This window comes from Mytilus californianus, unplaced genomic scaffold (assembly GCF_021869535.1).
Source record: "Mytilus californianus isolate M0D057914Y unplaced genomic scaffold, xbMytCali1.0.p SCAF_5, whole genome shotgun sequence".
NCBI classification, from domain to species: Eukaryota; Metazoa; Mollusca; class Bivalvia; order Mytilida; family Mytilidae; genus Mytilus; species Mytilus californianus.
In genome coordinates this window covers 107,485,938-107,497,106 of record NW_026262701.1, presented here as the reverse complement: position 1 = coordinate 107,497,106, position 11,169 = coordinate 107,485,938, and the positions used below count along the sequence as shown (strand labels likewise).

Here is an 11,169-nt window from a genome sequence, read left to right as displayed (position 1 = left end):
CTATCTTATGACTAAAACTGAGATAATCCTTTATATAAACATCAATTATCCAAATAATTGTTAACATATTATGGTTTCTGTGAAAAAGGCAAACATGGTTAAAAACCATCTTTCTAAGGGATCGGTTGACGATTTCGACCATGTTGATTTATTTGTAGATCTTATTTTGCTGAAAAGTTTTGCTATTTACTGTTTTTCTCTATCTATTATTGTATCTGCAAAATTGGGTAATTTTCTTAACAAAATTCTTACTCGAGTGATTCTCTCCTCCCTAGACCACGCAGCGTTGTGGTCAATGATGTTAATAGTCAGTCGACTGATATCTGCCTTAGTGCGGTCAGTGGATCTCAAATGTCGACTGAGAGGAAGGTCTGACTTACATTCATAGTCACAACGATTGCCGTTCATACTTTGGTGGAATGGCTGATCTGACTCACCAACATACTGTTTACCACATTTACGATATGTTAGTTTCATTTGGGATAGATAAATACGCAGCCTCTGTTGTAAATATTAATCTTGAAAGCTTTTTAATGTGTCACACCAATATGTCTGTCCGTTGAAATTGATTAAAAGAGAAATCACTAAGGCAAAGAATATTTTAAAGATGGGGGGAGTGTCTAAATTAGAACTATAATTTTGTAATACTTTGTTAATATGTAGTTTATATCATACTATTGTCAAAAATAAAATAAAAAGTATGAGACACGGGGCTTTTTTCAAGCGAATGGTGTATATAGATTATACACAAGGAAAACATTTTTTTTTGTGAATAGAATAATAAATCACTAGGCCATTTAATTTTAAAATAAATTTCACCCAGATTTTTTACCTTCATTTTGATATTATCATGTTTCGATTGGTTCCGAGTAAATTAATTTTGAAAATTTAGACTCTAAACATGATAAACGATATATAAATGACAAATACTTTTTAGGAAGAACACAATTCGAAATGCATTTATCATGTTTATACAGTAATCCCTTACTTTATTCATTAAAAAAAATTATAACAAAAACTATCTATTCTGTAAATGTTTTATTGAAAAGATGATCTTACTTTTGTCTGCAAACCTTATTTTTGGAGAGAATAAAACCCAGAGAAATGCCCTGACTTTACGTATATCCATTGTTACATAAAATTTTCAGATTTTGTTGTTCCATTTTAGATAATATTTTCTATGGTGAACTGGATAGACAATTGTTCTCAGAACAAACTGAAGTACGAGAAACAAGAATTTCTTTGGTGAGTAGTGTGCAAATCGTATAATACGGACAATACGCTTTGATATCCATGTGCGGTAACTGATTCAAAATGATCTTAGAAATTGGAAAGGGTTTACAGTGCGTAGTAAATTATTTAAGAATTTGTAATTTTATTGGGGTGTAAAAGCGTTGACCGAAGCACATTTTGTATGAAGCGCTTCATACTAAATCCAATTCTTATAATTACATCTAAATGCTACAACTATGAAATTACGAGATATATCAAGACTTTCTTTTGTTTTCATATGCATTGTATTGATGTTGTCATGGGAAGCACGTGCAGTCATGAATGTGAATTTTATTGAGTAATTATACCTTATATAAGAAAGCCGGATTTTGATTGGTTGATAGCCAGTGTATTTTTCGCATATTCTAATATTTTTTCCTCATTTCAAACGAGTTTGCCTGTTTTTCACCACTGCCGGTGAATTTGCCTCCAATACCATGGTATTTGCCATTTTGGATATTCCTTTTTATACCCTCTCGAGCATTTTCCCGTCAAATTTTTTTTCGGATATGACGTTTCATAAAAAAGCGAGCTATGAGTATTAGTACATGTATAATTCCCGCGGTTCTATGATAATATCCTCCTATCCTCAAAATTATGCATAAACATGTTAATGAATTAGTTTCAATCCAAATCTATTCGGTGTAATTAAACAGATTTATCATGTTATGGTGGGGTATTTGCGAAAAATACCAGTCTTGGGACCAAATTTCCCTCGCCTAGCGGCTCGGGAAATTTTACAGTCCCTTGACTGGTAGTTTTCGCAAATACCCCTCCATAACATGATATATCTGTTCAAAATACAATTTGATATTGGAAGTCCTTCTTATTGTTGTTAGCCAATCAAAAGTACCAAGTCACATTTACTTGACCATGCGTTATTCGTTATTTTTTTATGTTGTTTGTGTGTCTGTTTTTCTTCTTTTGAGGAGTCATACATTGATATTGTTTGCGATTCCCTTTATCTTTGTTATGTATGATTGCGTTCATTCAAATAAGCTCCATTAGCTACGTACACATGAAAATCAAACTTATCAATTTCGTGCATCCGATGCGCTTTTCTGGATTTACCTTCATCAGGAACGATGAAACCCAAACATTTCAAAGCGAGTTATGTATAAACACGAAATACTTAGAAAGGTTATGAGCTAAATGACAAAAAGGCACATAAAAAGAATAGCCAAATTCTTCTAAGATCAATCAGGCCTGCAGGTACAAGTTACAAGATACAATGATACAAGCATGAGGATACATGCACGAGGGTACAAGTCACAAAACACAAGGACACAAGCCCGAGGATACAAGCCTGAGTACAAAAGTTACAAGATACAAGGATACAAGCCTGATGATACGAGTTACAAAATACAAGGATACAAACCCGAGGATATAAGGAACATGTTACAAGGATACAAGTCTGAGGATACAAGGACACAAGCCTAATGATGTATATAAGTTATAAGATGCAAAGATAAAAGCATGCGGATACAAATAATAAACAAGCAACAAGTATACAAACCTGAGGATGCAAGTTACAGAATACAAGTATACACGCCTGAGGATACATGCCTGAGGATACATGCCCGAAGATACATGTAACAAGCTACAAGAATGCAAGCATGAGAATACAAGCCTGATGATACAAGTTACAAAATATAAGGATACAAGCCTGAGGATACATGCCAGAGGATACAAGTTACAAAATACAAGGATACAACCCTGCGGATACAAGTTACACGTAACAAGTATATAAGCCTGAGGAAACATGCCTGAGGATACAAGTTTCAAAATACAAGGATACAAACCCGAGGATACAAGTAACAAGCTACAAGGATACATGCCAGAGGATACAAGTTACAAAATACAAGGATACAACCCTGCGGATACAAGTTACAAGCTACAAGTATATAAGCCTGAGGAAACATGCCTGAGGATACAAGTTTCAAAATACAAGGATACAAACCCGAGGATACAAGTAACAAGCTACAAGGACACATGCCAGAGGATACAAGTTACAAAATACAAGGATACAACCCTGCGGATACAAGTTACAAGTTACAAGTATATAAGCCCGAGGAAATATGCCTGAGGATACAAGTTTCAAAATACAAGGATACAAACCCGAGGATACAAGTTACAAGATACAAGGATACATGCCTGAGGATACAATGATACAAGCTTTAGGATACAAGTAACAAGTTTACAAGCCTGAGGATATAAGATACAATGATTCAAGCCAGAGAATATATGCTTGAGGATACGAGCCCGAGGATACAAGTTACAATATACAAGGATACAATCCTGAGGATACAAGTTACAAGTGAATTTCACGTGAATTGAGATTCACTTGAATTTCAATTGAACTTTACAAAAAAAATGTATTTTCATGATTTTTTGATTAAATTAGAAAATTTAGATTTTATTTGAATAACTTTATTTTGAAAATTCTCTTAAGATTCACGTGAAATCAGTGCATGTGAGTTTTACGTATAAGCTCGTTTGAGGTGAAATTCACTGTGTATTGACCCGAGGATACAAGCCTGATGATACAAGTCACAAGATAGAAGGAAAGAAGCCCGAGTATACAAGCTACAAGGTTCAAAGATACAAGGATACACGGATACAATCCAAAGCATGCAAGCTAGAAGATACAAGGTACACGTTTACACGTTGATACATCTTCCTATTTGTTTTACCTCGTCAGGGATGTCATTATTTTTTATTTTCGTCTATTTAGAAATTTCGGCTTGATTGCAGATTATAAGAAATCCCTGTTAACTTCTGTCACAAATAATGTAGATCCATGGCGATTAAAGCTGGACGAACAAAAGAGTTCTTTTTTCTAATGTTTAAAAACGTGTGCTGTCGTTTTGGTGTCGTTTTTTTACTTCTTTTCTTCTCAATATTAACCCCGAAACTCTCTTTATTCATATATACCAAAGGAAGAGCTTTTTGCAATATCACTTTATTGTCATCTTCTTTAAGTCAACAAATGTTACATAACCCAGTGTTCAATGTTCTTATTAAATAAAATAAAAGAGAATCTGTAGCAGTTGTGGAAATATATCTACGATCAAAAAAGTTTTATCACTTATCGAGAATTATTTAGATTTTCCCATTATAAACATTTTAATGAATAAAATTTCTTCTTACCTAAACCTTCATCTAAATAACAATACGTATTGGTTTAAGGATAATCTTTTTGACAAATAAAATGTTTCTCTTTAAAGTTCGCATTCTGAACTTCAGATTTAAATGTGTATACTATTAAGATTTACATTTGTCATGCATTCATTTCACGACAAATAAAGTAAATCTCAGTTAAATTGTCAGTTTTACAGCTTCATATCTGAACCCTAACCCTTTGTTTAATCTCACAATATTTTGTGTCTGTACCAAGTCATGTGATGAATGTTGTTGTTTGTCTCTCTCTGTAGGTCTTCGTTTTTTTCGGAGAAGTTCAGTATTGGTGTCCAATATTTTTCCAATATTCATACAGAAAATAATTTAGATTTCAAAATTTTTATTTTACACTACCTTTCGTCAACTTTCTGATTTTGACCCTTTGAGTTAAACAAATATATAAGACATTTGCCGTATCTTTTTTACTTGCCAATAATCTATAGAAACTTCATTGTTATTTTTTGCGTATTTTCCCCCTAACTATGATTTGTTGAAATAGTAATTTTGTACTCAATGTATGCTGCTATATTCATTTAAGAATAAATCCGTCGTCGTGTTTGTAGGTGGAACGACCCTTCACGAAACATGTTCGGGTCTTTAAACGGACAATAACGCGTGTAATAAAAAAAAAAACAGGCGATAGATCAATTATGTATTATTCTAACAAAAGGTTATTGCATTATTATTTTTATATTGTTTTCCTTCTTTATTTGGGTGTACCATTCATGTTGAAAACTTTTGATTCACAAAAAAAAAAAAAAAATTAAAGAAAAGAAAGACCCAAAAATAAAATCAATGTTAGATCATGTTATTCCTGACTGTGTTTCAAATGTCACAGAGAGAATACTAGTTCTGGTTTATTCAATTTCAGAAGCGTCGCAGTTTAATTACAGAAAGATATAAGGAGCGGATCATTCACTTACAACAAACATGTCTAAATAGCACTGATGGCTTTAAAGGTAAATCTACGGATACAGATTTCAAATTTAATATTTTAATCGACAAACAACATAATTTGTTTTACTGCCAAATTCAGAAGGTAGGGACAAAATTTATCAAGGATTTACTTAGAAAGTTATCACAGAAAAGTAAGAAAAATAATTTAAAAAATGCGTTTGACGAAAATGAATGGAAATTGTCCGACTTGAATTCAATTATGGAAAATACTGACAAGATTATGTTTGTTCGTGAACCCTATTCTAGAGTACTGTCTGGATATGTTGATAAACTTTTCGCACCTAACAATGTTTACTGGGACGTAACAGGAAGATCAGTGCTTGCAAACACTCGAGATAACGTTGATAACCATTCTATGTCATGTGGTCATGATGTCTCGTTTCCGGAGTTTGTAAAGTATATAATTAAATCCGAAAAACAGGGTCGAAATCTAGACCGCCATTACGCACCTTTATACGAACACTGTCGGCCATGTCAAATTTCATACGACTTCATCGGGAAATTTGAATCTTTTAAAGAAGATATTTTGTTTTTGCTGGAATATTTAAATATTCAACACGGCACAAACATAACATTCAGTGATTTTGAGTCTGAAACAACAGAATCAAGAGCTATATTTCAAAGTCAACGTTTGTTCAATATGCGAAAAAAACTTGAACGCTGTGTTTCATTTTACAATGCAACTATGCGCACATGGAGAGAAATGCAGATAAGAGGTCTGATATCGATTCATAAACAATTTCCATTCGATGCAGAATATACTGAAAGTCGCATGACAAAAAAAGACTTATTTGTCGCAGTAAAAAATGCTATTTCAAGTGTACAAAATATAAGCAAAGTCAAGGCACAGCGAGATGCAGCTTTAATCGAAGCCTTTAGACTTGTGCCTACAGCCGATCTCTACTCCTTACGACGATTTTTAAAACCTGACTGTGCATTGTTTAATTATGATTCAATGCCTATCAAAATATTTGACAGACAATATACGGACAAAAAAAGTGTTCAATATTTCAATCTGTTTTAAAAATTAGCAATTGTCATATTTTTGAACGCAGTCAGGTAATATTAAATGCTCTATTACAGAAATATATTCTAGAAGAGAGGCGAAAGATACCAAAGGGACATTCAAACCCATAAGTCGAAAATAAACTGACAACGCCATGGCTAAAAAAAAAAGACAAACAGACAAACAACAGTACACAAAACACAACATATAAAACTAAAGACTGAGCAACACGAACCCCACCAAAAATTGGGGGTGATCTCAGGTGTTCCGGAAGGGTAAGCAGATCCTGCTCAACATGTCGCACCCGTCGTGTTGCTCATGTTAGTACACACCCGGTGATAAGTCTAATTCGGTAGGTCACATTCGGGAAAAAGGGGACGGGATTGTTGTTATGACAATTGGAACATATCCGTTTTCATCTGTGAAACGGATATTCACTAACGGCCAACCAACTCGTGATGGCGCCCGTAAAATTTACGCAGGAATGGTTTTAACTTCACCAATTGGAACTCGATCTTGGTTTAATAGCTTCCTTGTGAGCAGCAACCCTCTATCAAGGAAATCATGATAGGAAATATACAAGCCCTGGGATATCGTATCAACTGGGAGATATATACTCCGTATGCAGGCGCTGCTGGAATGTTGCTACATAAAAAATAGAAAGTTCACAATTGGGAATCTGAAATCATGTTTTGTCGTAAAGTTTTTTTTTCAACCGACCCTCATTGTCAATTTCTAGATGCAAGTCAAGATATGAGGCACACTTAACTGTATATCTCAATTTATCTTTATCTTTAAAAGCTTATTTCGACAGATGCCATATATTACGATTTTAATGTGTGGTCTGTACACATAATTTCTTGTCTAAGGGAATAAAATTATCAAAACATAAACCTTCTCAAACAAATTAATACTATCGAGAAAAGCAACATTTTAACCTTACCATTTTGTTGATTTGTCAATAATCTGTAAAATGCCTAAATAATAGACGTTATTTGACAGTTATGTGATAGTTTAGATCGATTTACTCAGAGATCCACCATTCTAAGAAAAATGTTGGGTGTCATGTCATTTTTATTATTTGATTGGTTTTTTTTATTGCTTGACCTTTATGGGTGTAATTTTTCAATACAGATTTATCTATTATATACAAGTAGAACATTTTCATTACTAAATCTCGAAGCGACAAACTTTATGTAGTAACATATGTGTTAATCAATTAAGCCTTACATTCAGCAACTTATTAATCGTTCAAATGGCGGATCCCTGATTGACTATATCCCGAATAAAAAAAAGTAGTTTCATTCCCACACTGTGATGACTTTATAGTGTTTGCTGAAGTTTTGCAAAAAAATAAAGATTGAATGACTGTGAATGGTAAATTGTTTTCATGATTTTCACATATTGTTTGATTTGTTTACTTGCAAGTGTTGCGCATTGCATAATAGATATGAGTACAGAATAAATAGTTTTGTTTTTTTCAAAACATTTTTCAGACTCATGGTGTAATGCAGACACCATTTGTCAAATATTTCACGTAGAATGCATTTTTGAAAGGACCCAAGAATATGCATAACTTTTAATGACATACATGCACATAATCTCGAAAAGAATAGTTTGTTGTACCATGAAGTCACAATCTTGAACACACACACAAAACCACACGCATGTCGAAACAGTTTTTAAAAGCAAAGAACCTATACAGGAGAAATTGCAACATATGTTTTTCATATGAAAACATATGTTTGAATTTTTTCTATGTACATCGGTCTCTCCTGACTCTCATGAAATCAATATGCTTTCATTTACAAAACTAAATATTGAGGTTATAAAACTTGGCCTCGCGGTAAAAGGTATTATATAACTTATACGATAAATCAGTTAAACCAAACCTAGCCATGATGTAAACGTAGATAGAGGAAACGTTTTTATATCTAATATGTGTAAAAAGTAAGTTTATTGAAACGCTTAATCATTCACAGCCTTGCTTAGCAATACAAAGTTTTGCCTGTACACACGTTCCACTATCTGTCTTATTATTTGTCTCCATAAGAGGGGTTTTCAAATTCCCTTGAACTCTTCTGTTCATTATTTGACTTATTTCTTCTCCACATTATACATGCCACAATTAAAGGAATCTGTAATACTATAACTGCTATTATTATTCCAAAAATGCCGCCTGCACTGATAGTTTTGTACGAAGAATCTGCTTTTTTTCCTAAAAGTACAATTTAGTATTTGATGAAAGCAACACGAATAAGACAATAAATTGAAAAATGATTATATACATTTCAATAATTCAATTTTAGAAATTGCTTACAGTATCATTGATTGTGAAGCATTTGGAAAACACCCAAAACATTTGATTTGTTGATGTAAATCACATATTAGAATAGGTTTTTTTTATAAGCATAATTCGTATTTCGTATATAAACAACAACACAAAATTACTTCCTAACATTGCCTTAAGGTAGATTCATGGTATACCGCCATCTTGGATTGTACAATCTCAGTACAAAATTGGTCTAGTTATTTGCCCAAATCTGCAAATTTGGAGACAGATTTGCAATTGTATGGTTAGATTGTTTATTTATATAAAGAAAACTTTGGTGATTTATTGTATTATTCAAAATATTTAAACAAATATCAAATTTTGTGTTTTTTGAATCATTTTTTTCAAATATGCCATTTAAGGGGAGATAACTCTTTTAGTAAAAAATATATACTGGAGTGATAGGTTAATATTTTATTTTTACTTGTAGCAAGAAAACAAGTTCGGTGACACCATTTTTTCTTTTTATATTTTTAAAACATATTATAAAACCTATCTTCTTACAGTTTATTTCAAAATTCTATCTCATAGATTTTTTTTTATGCACACAAATATGTTTTTTCATGAACAATCTAACCAAATTTAGGCAATTTTCAACGACTCATAGCTTGGAAAATAGCACGGTGACCCATACTTTTTATTATATTTTTGAAAATCTTTCTTTTGGCAAAGTATAAGAAAATTCTATCTCAAAAAGTATATACTTATGATCTACCTTAAGAATTTTCGGGCTTGAGCGTTCTAGATGAAGGTGAATCCAAAAAAGCGATTAGGATGCACCAACATTTATAAAGTGTTATTTTTTTGCCTATTTTGTATCTATTCAAAAGTTTCATTGCCACCTTGGTAACTTCCAACCTATAAAAGCTAATTGCTTTTCTCACATTTATGCATGTTCCAGATGTCATTTCATTTATAGTTTTATTGTTCGTGTCGCATTGACATATTAGAATAACTTGTTTTCATCTGAATATGACCTTAAACGTTCCTCGGTGCATGGTCGTGAATATAAGAAGTTCCAAATCCAAAAGAAACCAAGTAAATAACGTCATTGGTTCATGTTTAAAGGCGAAACTGGATATTGAAGTGCAAAAATTAAATTTACAAACCAGATCCCGAAGGTTCTGAAAGTTTATGCATCGTCTTAACGATTGCATCAGCAGTTTTTCCAAGGAAATTTATATTTTCATCGGTCAGCATAACTTGTAAATTATCGCATTCTTGATGATAACATTGTATCATATCACCTCGAAAATTAGCTGCAAAATAAATTGAAACGGCAGTTAGAATTTTACCTTCTACATTTTCTTAACACAAATATTCAAGGCCAAAATATATTTACTATAAGTAAAAATACACATCTTAAAACTTTCTAATAAAAGGTAACTCAATCATAATTTGCCATCTTACAAATTAAGAGTTGTTGAATTTTTTGTTCTGTATTTTATACATGATTGTGTACCTTGCCCATTCTGAGGACAAATAACAGGTGCCATAATTAAACCATTATAAATAAAATTGATACAGAAAATATGTCTGTGTTGCTGTGATAAAATATTTTAAGATTTCGCAACAGTTGAAAATTACCTGAGTCCGTCAACCATATGGCTGGTAAACCATTCACATTTAAATCACTTTCCCAAAAATTCCCATGATCACTACGCATGAAGTTAATGAGGACGTTTTTTAACAAAGGTGATATTTCGCTGAACTTTATAAACGTCAGGGGAAGAGATTCTATTTCATATTTTGCTTTTCCCAGCTCTCTCCAAGACGAAAGAAATTCTGCAGCTAAGTATGAATCGTTAGTTTTTTGACGGTATATCAAATTAAGAAAGTCTCCCCGGAAGTTGTCAGAAGCTATACTTGCAAAGGTGTCTGGAAATGCTGTTTTAAACTGAAAAATATTTAGATAAATGAATACTGCACAATATAGAACGGCTATTGTCATGGAAACAACAAAACAAGTAGTATTTGTTTTTCGTAAATTGTATTGTTAGGCCGTTAGTTTTCTCGATTGAACTATTTCACAGTTTTCATGTCTGGGCTTTTTATAGCTGACTATACAGTATTGGATTTTCTCATTGTTGAAGGCCGAACCTTGACCTATATTTGCTTATATCCACGTCATTTGGATAGTTGTCACAGCCAAATACAATTTTATCTAGGCTGCTTAGTTTTGATATTAATAGATATATAACAGAATACAAGGTTTGAAATATTCCAAGTGGTAATATAAATCTGTAGTAGATTGTCGGTATATCAAAACTAAGCAAATCGCATTAAGGTCAAGGTCAATTTTAATTTTTTTTTTAAATTTTATTGATTGTTTTAATCCATATATATGAAAGACATATCCATGTTTTGAAAGATTTTTAAATCTCTAAATTTACAGCTATATTATCAATCATGCATTATGCAT

At 32.4% G+C, this 11,169-nt stretch overlaps 2 protein-coding genes across 5 annotated transcripts in view; one reads left to right on the top strand and one right to left on the bottom strand.

Annotated features, from left to right (window-relative positions):
* The first annotated feature begins 4,676 nt into the window (after window positions 1-4,676).
* On the top strand, window positions 4,677-7,851 carry LOC127702856 (carbohydrate sulfotransferase 11-like). The gene is made up of 2 exons (XM_052207160.1): window positions 4,677-4,688; window positions 5,303-7,851. The coding sequence occupies exons 1-2, from the start codon at window positions 4,677-4,679 to the stop codon at window positions 6,431-6,433; spliced, it is 1,143 nt and encodes a 380-aa protein (XP_052063120.1). The 3' UTR covers window positions 6,434-7,851.
* Window positions 7,852-7,982: 131 nt separating this feature from the next.
* Window positions 7,983-11,169, bottom strand: part of LOC127700500 (uncharacterized) — a 245,133-nt gene continuing 241,946 nt past the window's right edge. For all 4 annotated transcript variants that reach the window (XM_052203993.1, XM_052203997.1, XM_052203998.1 and 1 more), the window contains exons 6-8: window positions 10,335-10,644; window positions 9,857-10,006; window positions 7,983-8,633 (exon numbers count right to left, since the gene is read on the bottom strand). In XM_052203993.1, coding sequence (XP_052059953.1) covers window positions 8,452-8,633; window positions 9,857-10,006; window positions 10,335-10,644 — 642 coding nt within the window. In that variant the 3' untranslated portion in view covers window positions 7,983-8,451. The remainder of the gene's footprint in view (window positions 8,634-9,856; window positions 10,007-10,334; window positions 10,645-11,169) is intronic.